The 20,285-nt window shown below is 48.2% G+C and overlaps 1 protein-coding gene across 1 annotated transcript; it reads left to right on the top strand.

The window, feature by feature from the left end:
* The first annotated feature begins 3,060 nt into the window (after nucleotides 1-3,060).
* inaF-D lies at nucleotides 3,061-15,853 on the top strand. The gene is made up of 2 exons (XM_065435740.1): nucleotides 3,061-4,074; nucleotides 10,154-15,853. The coding sequence occupies exon 1, from the start codon at nucleotides 3,366-3,368 to the stop codon at nucleotides 4,062-4,064; it is 699 nt and encodes a 232-aa protein (XP_065291812.1). The 5' UTR covers nucleotides 3,061-3,365; the 3' UTR covers nucleotides 4,065-4,074; nucleotides 10,154-15,853.
* The last annotated feature ends 4,432 nt before the right edge of the window (nucleotides 15,854-20,285 follow it).

Below are 20,285 nucleotides of genomic sequence, written 5' to 3' on the forward strand. Positions count from 1 at the left end.
ACACAGTGCGGTATCTGCACCCCCTTCAAAAACACTTCTTGCTTCACTCCATGCTCATCTTGGGTGAACACAACTAACTTCTTGGCGAACAGAATACTCTTGTCCTCAGTGGACTCACACACACTGTACGCAATAGTTAGGGGCGAAGCACTAAGCGTGTGTTTTCCCCATGAACACGACGGTAACGTCAAGTTGTCAAACGGCGCGCACGATGCATTCTCGAAGTCAACACTGTCTGTCGTACTCTCAGCACTTACAGGTGTGGTAGCTCCCTTTGCACGTTTCTTCCTGGGTGGCTCATTCTGTTCACTTCTTGTTGGACGCTTTCTCTCTGGTGGCAGCCTCTTTGAACAATAAGCCGGTAGGTTCGGGAACAAAGTAGGAACTGCGCCTGGAAGCAGCACAGGCCTACTTCTCTCGATGCGGACGAGCTCACCGTTCACTTTATGCTCAAAGTGCCTTGACACGTACCGTTCGTCGAAGTGCAACTCGCACACTGCACAGTTTTCTTCCAGGTTTTTGTCAGCGCGAGGAATAGCACGCTGGCATTGTGCGAGCGCACTTGAGTCTTTAGGTGCACCAAACAAGGACAGTTTCTTCTTGCTCGACTTGTAGCCTGTTGTGCAGCCGGGCACAAAACAGTGACTCTGCCTTCTAGGCATGACTGCACAGATGCTAAAGCGGGCGAAACGTACACTTGACACGAAAACTGCACGCACACGACGCTATCGAAACAGGCGACGTGTTCTGCGCTGTGTGTGGGCATGACGTGAATGCGGGAGCGAGCGCCCCCATGCGGTTCCCTCTCCGTGGGCTTCAGCGCCTCCCATACGAGCCGCTCGGCGGTCGTCACACTTCTCTATTCTAGCCACTGTAGCGCGGTCATCAACTCTGGCTTGGCTACGGCTCGTTAGCCGACGGCATTTGAGAAAGTACATTGTAGCTGGATCGAGAAAACTTACGAGCCGGAAGTGGCTATCCGTTCATGTGCCTCACTTCCGGCAGTGCTTCGCTTTGCTGCCATCTGCCTTTCGAGCGTATTTTAAGGTGTCGCCACTTCATGCGAGAACGTGAACAGCCGATTCGAAACCACAGGGTGGGTATTTTGGGACAGCTCGGTGTCCATAGAGGCCAAAGTGGTGACGAAACACCGTCCCACACCTAATCTGTGGGATGGCTGGACCGCGGCAGTAAAAGCAGGATAGGTCCCACCTGAATCGGCACGTCTAGTCACCTTATGTTTACGTCACCAAGAAAAGTCCGTAAGAAATCGCGAAGACTTTAAAAAGGCAAAGCTGTCATTAAGGTGACTGGAAATTCGCTTAATTTAGCGAATTTCTTGCTGTTATCGACGCTGCTTGCAACGCCTTTGCCGTCATCGACAGAGCCGAGGTAACCTGTAAAGCGGGCTTCTCCTCTCGAAGGCTCTTAGTGCGAAGAAGCAAGCTTTGAACGGCGCCTTTGCGTCGCTAGTCGCGTATAGGAAGATTTCTCGGTCGCAGCGAGAGGGAGACAGACTCACATGCTTGATGTTTCTCAGCGTGTGTGATTTGTTTCTAAAAGCACGCGTTCCAAGTTCACCTTTCAGAAGTTTCGGTGAAAATTCGCAAAAAATAAGGAAACAATGAAAATAAAGGAGAGAAGGAAATGCCTAAACGATGCTATGTGGTCAGACTGACAATTTTGCTGGCGTTACTTCAAACAAACATACATATAGTGAGCAAGGATGCGCTAAGTTGTCTGATTAAGGGCCCTGCTGTTCATATTTACGCCACAAAGTTTAACATGATCTGTAAGTTGAGGCCAACCCGCTCTGCAGCGCGCTTTCTTCGCGATGCATGGGCCCAAATGTGGCCCTCAGATCGCTTACGGGTATCTGCAAGGGCCCGTCTAGAATCATCACAAAATGGTGGGAGGGATGAAATGGCAATTGTATAACACGATTGGTCACTAGTGCCAAAATTAGACATTTTTGTAAATAAGAATAAAAGAAAAATAATGGGGAACGTGTTGACGAAAAGATCACCCGAGGGTTTTATACAAACGAAGCAAAGGCATCGCTCATAGGCTCGAGATGTGCTGCTAAAAGTGTTTGCCCTGCATTTATGACCAGGTTACACTCGACGATGGATTGATCTGGTATAAGTCGTTTTCCTTCTTGATAGCCATGACAAAACAAACTAGAAGAAAAAAGAGAAGTCATGTAGATGCTGAATGATCATGAAATTTAAGAGACGGCAAGAAGTGCGATAGGTTGGAAGAGGTTGGCCACGTGAATTAGGAAAACTGCGATATAATTTGCGGAATAAAAATACCAGCCGCGACATATCTTGCGTCCGTCAGCTGATGTGGGGAATTCGAGGGTTGATTTTACATTGTTGCAATGCGTACACAACATTTAACAAGAAGTGCACAAGCTTGGCGCTGAGGACGACGATATTAGGGTTTTGCTTGCTCTGCCATTCTCTAGTAAATTCAAGTTCACTGAAGCGTCCGGAAGGTTAGGTTGCTAGGGTGGTGCCGACCGGGCTGCACTTTATTCTTTTTTTCTATAAGTTTATGAATAAGCGCTCTCTAAATTTGTGTTATTGTTTAGTTATCTGATACTTTACTTTGAACTTATTTTTCGTAAAACTTGATACGACATTCGTTAAATGCGGCCAAATTTGTTAACTTCGCGAAAAAGTCGGGAGGGTTGGTAGGTATATGTGTTTGCGAAGTGTGTTTAAGAATTTTCGGTAGTGTTTGGGGAAATAGCTGCTTGATGTTGACAGCATATGTCTATCCCAGCATAGAAGAAAGGAGAGGGCGAAGCCGCTACCCCTGTACGCGTTCAATTTTGTCCCAAATGACGTTTTAATTTTGGCCGTTATAGCAACAAAATTGGGGCACTCCCAAAACCGCCAACGCGGCGCGTTTGCCATCCCGGGGGCCGTGTCTTGAGTTTCATGACTGCCACATTTGCCGCAAGAGGCCACCACTGGCCTCCGAACCTCCTCCCATCACTCATGCTTCCCGGTGCTCCTATCGATCCGGGGAAATTCTCCGATGCTCGTCGCATTCCTCCGCATCCTACGTCTCTCCGTCCGTCTCTCCCCCTCTCTGAAAAGCTCTGTCCTGTATCCCTTTGTATAACGCGCGGCTGCCAGTGCGAACCACTTGGACGTACAACCGACCCGTAAAAATTTCCGAAGGCTCAAGCGGAGATTGAAATAACATCACTCCGACTAGGCCCTGCAACGAAAGCGTACACACTCGCTGTCGTCTGCTGCCGTCTGCTTCTCGAGCGTCTGCTACGCGCTCCCGACCCCGTCGTCCTGCTCTCATCGTCGTCTGCGGCAACGTTCCGCGCCGCTCGTCGGGCCATGAAGATGGCCAACGAGTGCGGCGCATCGACGCAACCGGCGGCAGCGCCGGCCGGTCAGGCGGCTACAACGCTGGCCGGAGGTGGGAATAGCTCGACCAAGAACAATAACAACAACAAGGACGGTGGCGGTGTGGCGGGAGTGGACACCATGCCGGGGGGGATGCCGTTCGACACCGCCAAGGCCAAGATATACGAGACCAAGCGGCACAAGAAGATCGTGCGCCTCATGACGGTCATGGCGTACGTTCTCTCTGTCTCGCTCGCGGCGATCGTGCTGTCCATGTACTACGTGTTTCTGTGGGATCCCAACATGCGTTCGGAGCTCCCGCAGTCGGACCGCGAAACGGGCCGCATGACGGCGTTTGCGCCATCGTCGTCTGCTACGAACGAGACGGACTGTTCGCAGCTGTCGTCTGCTCCGCAGAAGGCGCCGAGAGTTCCAACGGCCACCACTACGGCGGCGACAGTCAACGACGAGCCTACCATTGTCGACGCGACAGTAGGCTACGACGTCGCTGCTGGGGACGCGTCCCCTTCGGAGATTTCGCTCGGCGAACTTTCGCTCTCCGAGAACGCGACGGACGCCACGTCGTCGTGGGTCGAAGAAGCCGATGGCACTGCCACGTCGTTTGCGTCGACTTCTTCCGCGGACGCCGCGGACGCGGAAGAAAAGTCCACTGCTCCCGTCGAGAGATGAGGGGACAAGAGTGAGCTGTTCATTATTTGTTATCCCATTTCGTTCGTTACGATTTTTTTTAGCTTTCAAAAACTGACGCAATGACTTACAGCATGCAGACTTACAGTAGGCTCCGGTTAAAACGAACCCGTTTAAGCCGGACCTTCGGATATGCCGAACGATGAGCAAGTAACTGGTTGGTTTCTATTTACCTCACGAAAATAAGGCGCTTAATGCGAACTCGCTTAACCCGCTTAGTACTTGAGTCCGCTGATAAGAACGCATTCGGTTAAGCGAAACATCCGCGGCCGTCACCGAAGCTTGTTACTCGGCTCAGTGATCGAGCTGCCCGGAACGACCTCCCGCTCCACCGAAGGCAAATTGTGTTTCTGTGAACACAACCTGCACCAGTGTCGACGACGACCTGAAAACATGCCGGGGTGACAGCATGACAACCTTACTCGTGTGCATGGGTCCTCGAGGTATGCGTTTGTTGACGACTGCTGACGATGGCGACGACATTGGCGAGGAGCCACAAGAACAAGAGGTCCTCCCACACGATATGTGCAACTGATAATGCCTGAAACATTGAGACATATATGTTCCAACACGAGGGCATGTATTAAAGGATTTATGAGCGAGTTAATGTACGTTTCGGTATAGGGCACACAGATTTCATCGATTTCTCGAAAGCGTTTGACCGCATCAATCACCAAACAATGTTAGCCAAACTCGAACACTATGGTTTTCGCGGAAAATGTCTTGACATAATCAGATCCTACCTCAGTTCTCGCGTCCAACAGGTAACAGTAAACAACGCACTATCAGATGTTAAACATATTTCTTCTGGCGTTCCCCAGGGAAGTGTTCTGGGACCTCTGCTTTTCCTCCTTTATGTCAACGACATATAGTCTGCTTAAGTAAGATCCCAACATTTGTGATCTACGCAGATGATACCACTCTGTTCTTTCGAGCAGCACATGTACGAGATCTTGAACAGCAAGCTACACAGTGTCTGCGCCGACTTCATGAATGGTCTGAATCGAACTCGCTACTCATAAACACAGAAAAAAGTAAAGCTGTATTATTTAAGCCTCGTAACAAGATTGCTTCTACTCCACAAATCTGCTTAGAAATGGGTTCGTCGTCCATTCAAATAGTTCCCGTGGTCAAAAGTCTGGGTGTTTTCTTTAACGAAAATTTATCGTGGGACGATCACGTTGAAATGGTCAGGGGCAAGTTGTCAAAGGTTGTTGGTATCATGTCCCGACTGCGATGTTTCCTACCGAAGCGTGTTAAGCAAATGCTGTACAATGCACTGTTTTCTTCAGTCGTTAATTACTGTATCTTGGTCTGGGGCACCACGTCATTTACCAATATCAGACGGCTGCACATGCTTCAGAAGAGAATTGTTCGAAATATTGTTAATGCTTCGAGATTTGAACATACCGCACCGATCTTTGCGTCACTTGGCATCACCCCCCTTCCCCAACTGCATGAAAATTTACTGTTAAGGCGGTATAAAACAAGTATAAGACAAAATAATACATTCATGTTAGACCTGGCAATCTTGAAATGCAAGGAACTTAAGTATGCTACCCGCACTGGCTTCACGTGGTTTGTGCCTAAAACGCGAACGAATTATGGTCGCCAAATGCTTAGATACATTCTTCCACAGACGTTAAATAACGCGCTGTGAATTGATGTTAATTTATGTACTGCTGACACTCATGTCATAGTGCTTTGTGCTTGCTTTTGTTTTTGCCTGTAATGTTCAAATACCGTTCCATTTGTGTCAATGTTGTTATTGCGAATGCTTTACACATGCTGTATGATACACTGCGATACTGTTGCCAAGTCATTGTAGGGTGCGTCGACCTCTGTCAAGCCTTTCTTCTGGCTTTTTGTCGATCCACCCAACATCCTCATGATGTTGAATAAAGAATTGAATTGAATTGAATTGATTTGCAAAGCGCCAGCAAGCAAAAGTCGATGACTGACTCAAGTAAAAGTACGCAAGTTAATGCATTGAATTGTGCAAGTGCAAGAAATACATAATATTTTAAACGAGCGTCCTTTGATTTTAATGATTTAATGGTAAACATAGAATAGTGAAGTTACTTTTTTATGACTTCTTTAAAACGAATTTCTGTTAAGGCGAATGCATTTCCTTGGTCACTTACTACTTCGTGTTTCTGTTGCTCGGTGTCGTAAGAGGCTCCTTGCTGGGCTGGAGTGGTCCAACGCTCTACACGGGAGAGCAAAACTGATGTACCCTGGGCCGCGTCTTCATCATAATTGCCGACATTTGTGGGATATATACCAAGCATGGGCCTGCAATAGCACCAAACGAGGATTCGAGGATTCAGTGGCAGGGAGCAACTGTACGAATGCTCAGAGAGGAGCCGTAATCGGTTTGTGCTGACGACATGTGCAAATCGCATTACAGCACAGACATCGAAACACGCAGAACCAACGCAACGTTGGAATCTAAACGACGCGAAGCTTGTTGGCTTCAGGGAAGTAGACTCGGCCACAACCTCGTCGCCTAGGTGTAGCTGTCTGCGTCTCGAAGACGATGTACGATGCTTGTCGAGGAAAGACTGTTGATGAAAGGTGCGTGCACATAGTAGTACTACGCATATTTTATTACAGTTCAGATTCCATACCGCCTGGTTATCAGTGGAGCATCCATTGTGGGGGATTGGCCAAGAATGGGCAGTTACCCAGTTGCACATACTCACAGGGTCCTTCGTTTCCGAGCAAAACCCGGTAATTCCCGATTTCTGGCATCCCGAACAATTTTTACGAAAATAAGATTAAACCCATGTTTATTTTCTTTTGCTTGGGGTGGGGGGGGGTGGGGGAGTGCGAAGTGCCGTGCTTTCGTAAAGGACAGGGCTCCGAACTCACAAAAAGCCCTTAGGCTAGAATTGTTCGTAAGAGCAAATTTTAGTCAATCCCGATGCTAGACATATCATTAGCGAAGGCGACCAGCCAATGACAAAGAACACTTAGCAACGAAAGGCTTTGTGAATACGGGCCCAAGTGTACAAAGGTCCCGGACGTCTCACCTCTGTGCCACCATTATGTGCTTCAGCATCTCTAAAGGATGAGTTGAAACAATATCTTTTTTAGAAAGAAATCCTGAGAACACAATTTACGAGATCGCCTATTGACAGCACGTCACCGCTCGCTAGCCCAACCTGGCGAACGCAGTCTGATGCCTGGAGAACCGGATGGTGACGAGCGTGCCGCCATTTTAGGCCATTTCGGCGGCTGCATCGACAAGGTCGTTCCCCGTGCAGTCCGCAGTGTCCGGAGAATCCACTGATATCCTTTTCTAACCGAAGCTCTGCGTAAAGCGACAGCAAGACATTGGGCACAAGATGAAACATCGCCACAGACGTCCTTAAAGGCCAGATTCCAACCTAGGTTATACCGTGCGGCATCCAACGCATAGCCATGCGACCGTCCTGCACAGAATTAGAATAGGTGTTGCCCGTACGCGGCAATACTTGCATCGCCATCCCATGTTCTGACTCGGCAAACCTGCGATACGCGCAATATGTCCGAGATAGTGCAGCGCATACTTGTTTGCCTGTCCACAAATATGTCCGTGAACGGCAGGCGACTGACCTCTTCATTGGCGCCAATTAGTACCGCTGAGCGAAAAAGACGTGTTACTGGGCCCTTGGCCGGACATAATACATCATTGAAGCAAGTTGTCATGAAGGCTGGTCTTTTCAATTAACACAGGCCTAAATTCAAGGCATCGAACGGGCCCCTAAATTTGGGCAGGAACGTGTCTGTAATCGCATCCGACTGCCTGTCCTCATCATCGAGGCCCTTGACTCTCTTTTTCACCCGTGTCCTCTGAGCAGAGCTGCAGGCTATATAAGACTATTATCTCAGGGCGCATTCTCTGCGTTTCCTCAATGAACTCTCCTTTGTCTCTCTATAGCGAACCGCAGCACTGACGCTGCTGTGAATTGCGAACAATCGCTGTGAGAGGACGTTTTCGCAACTAAGGTGTTTTCAAAGACCCGATGTAGGTCTAGGATCGACACAAAAAAACTCAAAATTACAAACGATAACGTACGTCAACAAAAACTTCTAAGATAAGGCGTATAGCATCAAAATTCGTGCAGTGCGTGGATGTGTGCATCACTATTCGCGCTTTTTTTCTAAATGTCCAGCTTGTTAAAAAAAAAGTGATGAGAACCAGTTAAACAAGGAATCGGCCTATAGTACGTCTCTTTTGTTTTTATTTTCCTTTGTTACGTGGCTACTCTACAGAAAAGAAGTGCAGATGATGCCTGCCAACGATAATTTGTATAGACGTATGCGTCACATGACTTGCGAGCAGCTCGATTTTTTTCATTGTGTTTATTGTTTTCATTGTTCGAGCGACCGACTCGGCTTGTTTAAATGAAACGTGTGTGTCCCAAGGAGGCCATTGCCTGTGTTAATCGCCTGCGAATGAAGCTACGCGCACTTTGGGCTGCCGACAACAGAAACCCCCGATTCCTCCACGGGTTATTCTTTTCACGTTTGAGTATAAATGGACCAGTGCCGAAGCTGTCTGTTCGGGCACACACTCGTGGCACATACACAGTGACCCGCGCTACCTATACTCGGCAAGACCAGTAGCCAGCACAAAACCAACGGCTTATGTTGCCTATATATACACATCAACAAATACATCCGGCGAGGAAACGACTACGGGCGCCAAACCCCGGGGAAGATGCAAGGAGAGCACCGCTTTAAAAATCGCACGCTTAACGGTTATCGCTTACGCAAGGAAAAGTTCCGTCGCGTAAATAACTCGGGGCTCAAAGAACGTACATGTGCGAGGGCCCAGTCACAAAACAGTGTGCGTATGCATACACGACCGCACAAAGTGTTCACGTGGACAAAGCGCCGCTCGAACCGATCGCGCTCATATATAGCAAATATGCATAATCCTTTAGTCAACCAAACATTCACTCAAGGGAATTCCTTCAGCATCATTATTGTTTTGCATACGAAAGAGAGGACCCATGATGTGTAGCTTCGTTCACACGAAGGCGCCACCACGTGTAGGAGAAAGACGCGCTGACCCAGCCCCGGCCCGACCCCGCTCACTAGCATATCGACAAGTGGGTTGGGCGGGTCAAGCGACCCACCTTTCTAGGCCCAGGTTGACCGAGATCGCCTCGACGCTCGCTTGGCCCGATACGATAGCGTTTGCACGAACCCGACAAATGGATGATGGGGTCCGACAAGCCAACAATGCAAGCCAACTCGACCAGGATTTACCGCGGAGTCATTAAACTTAGCATCGAAGTCAAGAACCAAAATGCTATCAGTACAGTTTACAGCAATGTGCTCCCTGTAAGCTCGGTCGAGTATAATTTACTTATTCATCTGTTTACTTGTATACGTATAGGTCAAAACCATTGACAGTATTTAGCGTTCATGTATCATTTATCATTCGTGTACCCGCATGTGGTCAATCTATTCTTTAAAGCATGGCTCTTTCAAGCAGGAAGGTTGTGCCCCATTCTCTCCGGTATTGCTGTCGTTATATGTCGTTTGCGACCCAAAGAGCTTGTCACACAATTAACTATCTAAATGATATTTCGCTATCTAACTGATATTTCGCAAACGCAATTTGTTCGGTGTGCGGAGATACGTAGAGGGCGCGAATGTTGCATTCATTCCTGCTCGAATAGCAGCCTCATTATATCACGCCCCACTCGGGGCCCCATGAAATGACTTGTACCTTGGCAGCAGATAACGGTAATTAATTTTTAATTAAATACTTCATGAACAGGTTTATCATGTCACTCTGGTTAATCCTATGCTCAAGCGATAGCAAACCACCACATAACCTTTTTAACATATGCGAAAGCTCATTTCGATCGTGACGGTCTTTCAACGCGACCACTAACGGAGAAACTTTTTGCGTCCACTTCGAGGAACCAAACTCGAAACACAGTTACAATTATTGCCGTGTGGCTGCCAACAAAATGTGGTAGTACTTGCGTAAGACTACTGTCCGAAGACAAAACAACAACAACAACAACAACAAAACATTCCTGATTGTTGCCCTCTCTCTCTTTCAGCAACAACGTCTGCCCCGCGAAATGCAGCCACGCGGGAGATCATTGGAGCCTGTGAACCAGTGACGTCACAAGAGGGTGGACACGCGAGGAACGGTCGACAAGGCTGATCTCGTCCCCTTTTGTGTGTGCCGCTTCTGTTCCTTTTTTTTTTTCTTCCGTTCACCGCCATTCTGCTAAAGGCACGGAGGACGGAAACATTGACTAGAAGGAAGCGTCACGTGACAACCTTGAAGCGCATGAAGCCAAAAGGGGCAATGACGCCAACGAAAGCATAGGGAAATTTAAGTGTTTTTCTGTTTTCTTTTCTGAGGTGTATAATCAACTGTGCATTACAGCTAAATGTGCGATAACCTTCATTCTTGAGAACATTAAGCCTCTTAAGAGGAGATCTCTCGCGAGCTATGTTTTCTTCTTTAACGCGGTGGACTTCATGGCGTGTGCAGTAGAAATTTGGCACTGAATTCTTAGGCTGCCAGCAGGTGTACTAGTTGACTGACGTCGTGCTCCTTTCCCAGTTCTTTCCCTCCTCCGTGGCATAAAGTGCACATACCGTCTTTATCGCTAAGAAGTTATTGCTGCGCAACAAAAACAGGACTAGATAGCCTGTAGTACGCGTATACTACGAAGCGAGGTGATCTTTCGCTTCAATGTATATTTTTGATCCCTCCCACCACACCTGGTTCATACGTTTTGTCTACTTCAGATATTTTGTCTGTTTCCACAGTGAACGAGAGTGCGGCCACAAAAAATAACATGCTTGCCCACGTTTCGAATTCCCGCATTTCCTCGTAGACACCTTTCGCAGATACCACTTCCACGGCACGCTGATTCAGTGCCAGCGGAACTGTAGGTGTCACGAAAGTAGTGACGCGAGCGCCTGCCATTGGAGTTATTTTCACGTCGTGTAGTCTTTATGAAAGGCATCGGTAGAATTCCCGTCGCTCCAGCGAGGCGTCGTGCTCGGACGTAATACGCCACGCAAAAAAGTGAAAGTAGTATATTCTGGAAAGTGAGGCTTACATCGAGACTGTGCCTCTACTCTCAGAAATCGCGACTAGAGAGAGATATTTATTACGAGGGAAAAGCTGGGAGGTCGGCCTGAATCAATGTTCTGACCTGCTACGCGACTGCGTGCTAAGAGTGATCAGCATACGAACTTCGCTTCGGGCAGAGGGCTGCTTTTTTTGGCGTCGAATGACTTTAAAGGAAGTATCGGATATTATCCAATGCGAAGACAGATGGCGATCGACGTCTTTGCGGTACGTGGAACGATACACTCCGCACCCCAATTGACTGTAAGCCGCGCAACCTTCGCCTCCCGTCGGAAATCAAGCCTCGTTATAACGAAATCGGGCGTTTCAACCTCCCCTTTATAACTAAGCGACGCTAATTGTTTTAAACCGCTACATAGGCCATTTTGAAACAAACAGCTCGTAAATATGATGTGGCCTACGGGAGCAGAACCAGCTGTGTCTACTTAATTCGTCCATATCACTCATGCGACTCTTTGTCCGTTATTACGATCGATTACCAACGACACCGCCCGGCTATCCTGGCCCCATTCTTTGCGAACCCGTCTTTGCAACTCTCAAAAGAGGCAGTTCAAATTTCAGCACGCCGAGGCATTCGCTGGTCGGTACACCCGATTTCATTAAAGCAAGATGGCACGTAGCATATATACTAATTAGCGAAATGAAAGCTGTGAAGATTCGAGTTTGTACACTTGTCTTATCTTCTGTATCTTCTCGTTCAGTTTTCTTATCAGGGGCTTCGAAAAAAAAAATGCGAGTGACATGGGGCAGGTTGCGCTACCGGTGCTTTACTGTAAGTAGACAAAAATTAAATGGTTAAGCTTATAAATTGACTTGGTTATTTATTCTTCATAGTTTCAAGACACATATAGGCCCTATTGAATAAAGTTATAACGTGAGAAAGAAAAATGCCCAGCAATAAAGCACAATACAACTAGTCTCTCATTCCTGAAAGCAGTTGGTAGAATGATGCGCATCGTGAAAAGTTATGAAGCACTATAGATTTAAAAAAGAAGAAAAGAAATACACGCAAGGAACGGACCGCACTTTCGGCAGCGGCCATTTTGCCAACGCAAATATTTACACTGCCTGCCCGCTCCCGCGAACTCGGGCGAAAGCCCTTCAACGCACGACCGGATATATTTAGCATCCACTCGCGTAAAAACAAAACAAAAAGAAATACAAAACCGAAACAAGCGTTAAACAAACTCTAAAGGTTCCACGACTTCGTATTCGTTTACCAATGCGACGTTAATTACTGCGCGAGAATCTCTCCTCGTCCCCTTTCAGCACAGGCGGTAATGGTGTGACAGCCATATTAACGAGTGTCACCATGAATGCTGAGTCGAATTCTCGCCTGGCCTCTCTCTAAATGTGAGCGACCTGCGCGTTCCGGGCCCGGGCTGCGAGGCGGTTGCCGTTGTAAAACTGGCCCGGCTATTTGGGAGGCGTTAGGAAACGTGCATATCCTGAATTTGTTTTCTTTAGTGGCGTTGTGGGAATGAGTTTGCACAATCGAGAATTGTATGCCGCGCCGATCGACGGCAACTGCCTTGGCCTGAACGCGGAAGGCGAGTGCGGTTAACCTCTAAAGAGAGAGAGAGAGAGTAACAACTCCTGTACGAAGACATTCCTTTTATCCCGGGAGTGTTTCAACAGCAGATTTTTCGAACTGACTAGAGTGCGAATACTAAAAAAAAAATTGCAGCTTCGAATATAAAATCGAATACTCAGCGCTTATAAGGAACTAAGGCTGAGCAGTTACAAGTCTGCACAATCGTAAAAAAAACTTTTTATGAGATGTCAGGATGGAAGATAGAAAGAAGCTTGTAAAGTTCGGCAATTGGGCGGCTTGCAAATGAGGAACTCATTAGTCATAGTCGATACTTCGTCGTGCGATCATAATGATCGAGGTTGCAGTAATATAACAAAAGTAGCCGTGGTAAATGGACGAGCGTAGATAACTGTCTCATACGAATACGTAAGATTATACAACCGTAAGATGATATATACGTAAGATTATTAACCTTTATGAAATTACCCCCTCGTGGTGCTTTTGAGGCGTGAAGTGAGAGAGAGAGAGAGAAAGAAAGAGAGAGATAATTATTGTGCGAAAAATCAGCATGCCTTACATGGTCAGGAGACAGGTAGTTCATTGACCTCTGCAGCCCTAAGCCGCAGCTTGTCCCACATATCGGAATCAATGGGAAACGTAGATCAAAAGAAGAGATGACCGGTTATTTCTTGTTGAATTGGCTTAACACGGGTGGGCCCATTTCTCCCCGAAAGCTCCGCCGCACCGTAGGTATCCGGTGTCATCCGGAACTGAACGAATATTCGAAAGTTCAGAACATCAAATTCTTGAATCGAATGCTCAAAACTTGTCCATTCGTATTCGCCAATTTTGAATAGCCGTACATCATTTGTTCTTACATTCTTCTACCTAACCCCTTCTTTATTTTTTTCTTTCATTCAGAAGCTTCCAGAACTTACATATGTTCCACGTCGTATCATGTCCCTTACTAATTTTCTCGTAGCATCAGCTACCGCCGTTTGTTCTTTCTGTGCCAAGCTGCAGGGAAGAGTTTGCGGCTTTTGCAGTGGGGTGACACGGTATATCGACCAGTGGCATGCGCGCGTCGTCCTCTTGTGATTTCGAATGATAGACGCCTGTAGATATGCATCAGAATTCCCAAGCAAGCATGCGATACCATTCCCATTCCCGAGTCGATACAATCTGTTCAGAATATAAGACTACATTTTTAACGCACTCGGCAACTTAAGGAACCACTTAGCACCGAAATTAAACGGCGAATGCGCATACACTCACCCGTATTACAGTGAAGCAGTATATAACTCGGATCCCGGGAATTCTTCGTCTCCGTCGACACAACAGTCGACAGAAAACCAGTTCACGAATTTAAGCGAAACGTGCCTATATGTTCCTTGGAATCACGCATGCGATACACATCCCATTGTTCCTTTCGATACATGATTGCTGATAAGGCATGTTCCAACAATACGAAGCACGTAGCATTCGCCGCATGCGTTTTCCGGTAAAGATTACGGGCACATAGCTGCATGCTCAGGCTCGGCAGGACCCAGTGGCTCCAATCGTTCGAGGCTACGTCACATTGGTCTATCGGATCAGGTGATACTGTCAGCGAAACAACTTCACAGCGTGGATTGGAGGCTAATTTCGTGATGGTGATCAGTCTGCGAAGAGCAGAGTGATCACGATGAGCGGCGACAGGAACAGCAACGCCAACATGCACAACGGCGTCGTGCATGCTCAGGCTCGGCAGGACCCAGTAGCTCCAATCCACGACCTACTCTATAAGTCCGTCGTGCTCCAATCGTTCGAGGCTACGTCACATTGGTCTATCGGATCAGGTAATACTGCAGCCAACCACCTTCACAGCGTGTATTGGAGGCAAATTTTTTTTAATGCGTCATCATTACGACGCCCACGCGAACGGAAATCCGATGGCGTCCGTCGGTTACCTCGTGGCGTGACAAAAAAGGGAAGTATATGACGTCACCAATAGAGAGTAGGTACGAAAGAAGAAAAGGAGGCGAGAGAGGGCGGTGTGTCGTCACATCTTGGGAACCAATAAGAATACAGGGGACACCTGACGGCGCGCTTTGGAGCTCACGGCTGGCAAGGCGGCCGGCTAGGGTAAGGGAATAGCGTTGCAGCGGACTAGGCAGATTGCCTGTGGCGTTTGACAGGTTCAGACATGTATTTCGAATGCCCGCGTCTTTGAATACAGTTTAAAATGGACGCAGTGCCATCGGCGAGTGGCTTGCGAAGGGTTAATGCGAACAGTACATTTCCGTCAGATCAACCGACTGATCGACCGTATTGGTTTACCCTATATGGTCGAGGTCGTAACACCGACCTCCTGCCACTGTACCTGTTATAGAGGCGAGCTGCTTGTAGCGTAGATAGTGTTCTGGCCACGTATGATATAGTGACATGTAGCAGCTAGGTTGGCGCTGAGGGATCACCGTCCGGTAATATAGACTTGAAGGGTCGCGCATCACGTCCCCTGTGGGCACACTCCTCTTGCGAAGTGGACTTATCGCATTGCTATCCCTGTTCGTCTTTTTCCAAGGAACGCCTGCGCAAGATCAAAACAAGCGGACTCAGTTATGAAAAATTCACCCTCGTAGTTTGTTTTTTCTGCTTAAGTAGTTGAACATTGCGCGCGTTTTTCTGTGTACATGATGAATGAACAAAAATAAATTAGCCTCAATTTTTTTGCTCGAAATAAGCGACTACTTGCAGAAACCTTTGAACAATACTGAACCACAAGAACAGCGAGGGTTACTTCAATGGTAAGCAGTATACAACTCCGATCTCGTAGTGTACAAAGTTAATTTTTTGGGACATGCCGGTCGCACTTTCGCAACAGGGAAGTTTTTTTTTGTATTTTTATCTTGCACGACGCGACAGGAATGTTTTCTTGCGCCACAGTCAATTCCGGGAGTATTGACTGTCATACTGCCAACGAATGACAGCCGTGATCATTGAGCGACAGGTTCTAAAGACACATTTGGTTCTTTAGCGTACAGTTCGTTAAAAGTTCCAAATACCGCATTAAGATCGAGCCGCAAGGCATTCACGACGAGTGGTGATATTCCAACTACATGTTTTGCGAATGAACAGTCTGCCATTTTATATGTTTTCTCAGGATAACGGTGGATGCTGATTCTGTCGTTGAAGGACATGTGTGATACTGTGATGAAGTTACGGTTGCTGTTCCTGTTGTATTATCTGGTAAGTACCAATAAAGGAGAGAGAAAAAAAAACGGACTTGACAATCAATGACGCGTTACTGTCCCGACACCTTGCATCGCAATTTTTGAAAGGAAAAAAGTGATATAGGAAATCTTTACAACAGGAATTTATTACTTATTTATTATTGTTTCTCTGGGGGCAGGGGAGGAGGGGCTAGGCTCCCTGTACTGCTTTTGCAGTTTTTTCCCCCTCAGAAATAAAGGAGAATCGGTAAGCTTGAAGGAAAAAATGCAACTTCATAACTGTTCCACACCATGAAAAAGTTTCGCTGACTTGTAAAGTGAGTGTCACAGAGCGTCAAAAGAAGGAATATCTACTCCATTAGTTTCTCTCTCTCTCTCTCTACAGTTCAGGTGAGAAGGTTACTTTCTTTTTAAATTGAGGCTTGCATACAACCGTTCTATTCAGAATTCATTGGTATAACATAGAGCATTGTACAATATATGATTGTTCTTTCTAGCTTTAGGTGGTACTAATATATTCAATCATTCGAGCTACAAAATATGTTTTTCATGCCAAGTTGCGGAATAGTAAACTTGATGCCTGAAGCTCTTGGAAATTACCAGCTAGCTGTAGGCAACTTTTGCAAAATTCAAATAGCAGAAGGCCAAATAATCTGCTCGCAGAGCCATTATAATCTAACATTTTGGTGTTTTTTGTTTGCTTTTATTGTAGCAATATTATTTCTTTCACATACATGCAAAAGCACATCGGCTGCAAGAGCTGAAATAAAGCTATTCCTTCGCAGGTACAATGCAAACACGAATGCTACTAAGCGTGCCTAATCAAATTCGAAGCTGCTGCAGTCCAAGCGTCAGGCTTTGACTACGTATTACTTGGTCATGCCAACGCCTTTTAGGTGGCAGGACTGGGCACTCTGCTTTGTCACGGCACGCTACTTGGACCGACATTTCCATTGCCAATTGGCAATGGAGATTTCGTCAGGCCGGGCAACGAAAACGGCGACGTCAAAATCACCGTGGCTTATTCGGGAGCATCCCAATTAGACTATATGGCAATTAGGCAAGCTGACATGACGTCATGAATCGAAGCGCCCCGGCCTTGTGCTATCAGGAAGGCGTTGGACAGGCTGCCTACTTTGCCTCGGCCCCTTTCCATTTACTTAGCCTCCAGTGGTCATACTCAACACTGCCGTCAGCAGTACGTTTTACCCCACTCCAGGGCGCCGCCGCCCCCTCGACTGTACCAGGCTTCTGAATGGCAGCAGGCGTAACGGAGCGCCCAAGCACAAAGTATCTGCAGAAGTAGTACATCCTCTCCAGAAAGAAAGTTGCGGGGACGGGCGCTAGAAATCGTTTTCCAAAATGATAGCTGTTGGGGCGGTTTCCATGCAACACTCATTCTGTCGTTCTAGCGCAGACAAAAGCATTCCTCGGTTCCCACTTTCTTTTCAGCAAAGTTCAAATCAAGCTTCCTTCACTGACCCCCTTCTACGCTATCATCATCATCGTCACCTCCAGCTGCGTTCTTCGCCCTGGTGGTGCTCCCGATCGTGCCACGAGACGTTCCATTTCGCTTCGCTGTTATCGCCTCTCCCGTCTGCGCGGCGCATGTACCACAAGGTCAGCGAGGACGTCAAGCCAGCCCCTCTCGTCACCTCCGAACCACTCGCCACAGTAGGGTCGATAGCACGCTGTAGCAGCCTGCACTCACCAACACCAGTGGACGGCGTCACCACGTAATCGCTACGCTCGATGAGCCACGCTCGCACGAGAACACGTCAGCAAGTAAGCGATCGTCCATGAAGACCGGTGGCCTTAAGCGATTGCCATGGAACTCGAGCCTTCCTCGGGGTTCGCGGCCGAAGATCCAACGCCGTATCACCTGGCGCCGGCTTCCGGGATTCCGAAGCTGCCGACGGCGTTACCCTGGGCGTTACCCCCAGATGCCCGTACCGTTGCGGTTCACCATGAATGGAAAAGCGCAGTCGGCTCTGCAACCTGCCTTGTGCGGGAGACATCAGCAGCCGACCGACACGACACGCCGCTTTTCTCGGACAGCGTTGCGAAGGCGACAGACATCGGACGCCGCGACTGGCCAGCTGCTCTGCGTGCAGACACGGAAAGCCAAACGAATTCCCGAGTGTAGACATGTCGCTGCCTTGTCTAGCGAGGTTATCGAATCGCCCAGAGGAAACCAACGCCAGAAGCCTCCCAGACTGCCCAGGAAGCCAGAACGCGGGGACGCCATGGGACGCCAGGGATGCAGTCGTCTGCTTCGGGGCAGGATGGCAAGATTCACCCCGTCTGTCTCCGCCAGCCCGTCGGCTGCCCTCGCGCGTCGAACCGGCCATTCCCAACTGGAGCGCTCGCGATTTGCAGTAGCTTCGCGCTTCTACAACGGATGCGTCACGACCTCCCAGCGTCTCCGAACTCCGCACAAGTCGCCAAACGCCGTCAAGTCTCGCCGCTCTAGGCCACTGCTGTCGGAGGATCCGGAAGTGGTTTCGTGCATTGGTGACCAGCTGACACCCCACGAAACCAGGAACGAGCTGGGAAGACTGCGCCCTGCGGTGCAGGACAGGCTCGTCCTCGGACTGCCAGCTCCCTGGCGAAGCAGGTCTTCGTCAGACGCTCTGGAATGCCTGCGCGCTGCTCTAAGACTCAACTCACGTGGTGGCAAGTCATGCGGTGGGCACAGGTTGCCAGCAGTGAAAGAAGCAGGCCCGCGTCGCGCAGGTGACGAACTGGCGAACTATGGGCTGAAGGCGCATTGTGCTGACCAGCTAAAGTAAACTGTGCTGGTTTTTTGATCGTAGAACGTTTATGCAACATTATATTTTCGTAGTTGCATAGTTACAATAAATTGTTAGCGTAGCGCATGCAGCTCTTTCTTTCTGACCTTGATGCACGATCGACTGGATTGCGCGTCGATATAGGCCAGAGTAAACGCTTTCAGTTTCGTAGTCCTGCATGGGAGAAACGCAAGACGTGACCTCGCGCGAGCCACACGAAACGACAGAAAAGGACGGTGCACCTGTCGTGGTCACTCGGCGGCAGAGCACGAGGTCGCTGGTCCGATTGTCGAGCGCGGCAGCTGAATTTCTGTGGAAGCGAAGTGCAAAGCCATACACAGTGAACGCCAGTGGTTAAAAAGGTCCCTGAACCGATTTTTCCTTAACTAGAACCTAACTGTCGTTCTACGCCCTCCACGTTTCACCGGTAATGTGGACAGACGCATGCTATAGACGTTTAGGTATTAGTACGATTGGTATTATTTCAGAACAATGGCCCATTTTCGGTTTTTCCGTTTGCATGTAAGCTATCTCACCTAGTAAGCCTTGTTGTCTATTAGATTGTGTGCACTAGGTATGCGCTGGCGGCTGCCTTTCCGAGCAGACAGCATGGACCCATGGGGATGTGCCCGAACAAGCGACATCGGCACGGCGTATGTGCGACATTGCTATGTACCGATTATTAGCGAATCCCACACGTAGGGTGGACCATGGTGCCACAAGGGGTCAAAATTAATCAAGAGCCTCTTACTAGCGCGTGCTTTATAAAAGTTCGTTGTTTTGGCCACGTAAAACGCCAGAATGTATAACTTTGTAATTACAGCTACAATGCCCGTTTGTTTCAAAAGCGAACTGAATACCCGGAGGAAGCTTTAGAGCGAAGATGAAGGCGAGTTTAGCGGCAGTTTTCGCGGGACGAAATCCCGGCGTGTGGGGACGTGCTGGACGTGCTTGGTATCAATCACCAAAGCAACCCACGGCGGTGTTCCGAATTTTCGCTTTGAAATGTAATTACCAATAACTATACGTATGTATACACCGGGTATTTCTACGAAGCTTTTAGGTAATATTTTAAGATTACCAGGTGATACGCGGTAGTTATTCGCTAGTTAACAAATACCTAATAAATAATTTTTAACCTTTCAGTTGCAGCGTGCTCATGGTAATTTGGAAATTGAAGCAAACTCTCTCTACAAGCCATGTCAACTTTCGCGTCTGGAACAATGCGCTTACCCGCGGAACTGCGACACGACGACACTTCAGCTATGGCATCGCGTGAGACCGAAAATAGGAAGCTGCAACGAGCGCAAACCTGCGGCACCTTGAGGCGACGTTCTGCTTCGTCACCCGGCAGGGGGCAGCCAGCGCGCTGCGGCTCCTTTGGGCTCAGGCCTAGCATTTTCACGTTTACAATAAATTAGTTTATCAGGTTGTCCAGGGATAACATCTCTGCGCCCTACTTGTGCCCCGGAATCGGGGGAAAGAAACATAAGACAGATGCGAAAATTCGGGATCCCGACGTGGGTTGCTTTGCTGATTGAT

Source organism: Dermacentor albipictus, chromosome 7 (assembly GCF_038994185.2).
Source record: "Dermacentor albipictus isolate Rhodes 1998 colony chromosome 7, USDA_Dalb.pri_finalv2, whole genome shotgun sequence".
NCBI lineage: Eukaryota > Metazoa > Arthropoda > Arachnida > Ixodida > Ixodidae > Dermacentor > Dermacentor albipictus.

Bases quoted from the DNA above. Each gene is read 5' to 3' on its own strand.
- inaF-D (XM_065435740.1), top strand. From the start codon at position 3,366: ATGAAGATGGCCAACGAGTGCGGCGCATCGACGCAACCGGCGGCAGCG.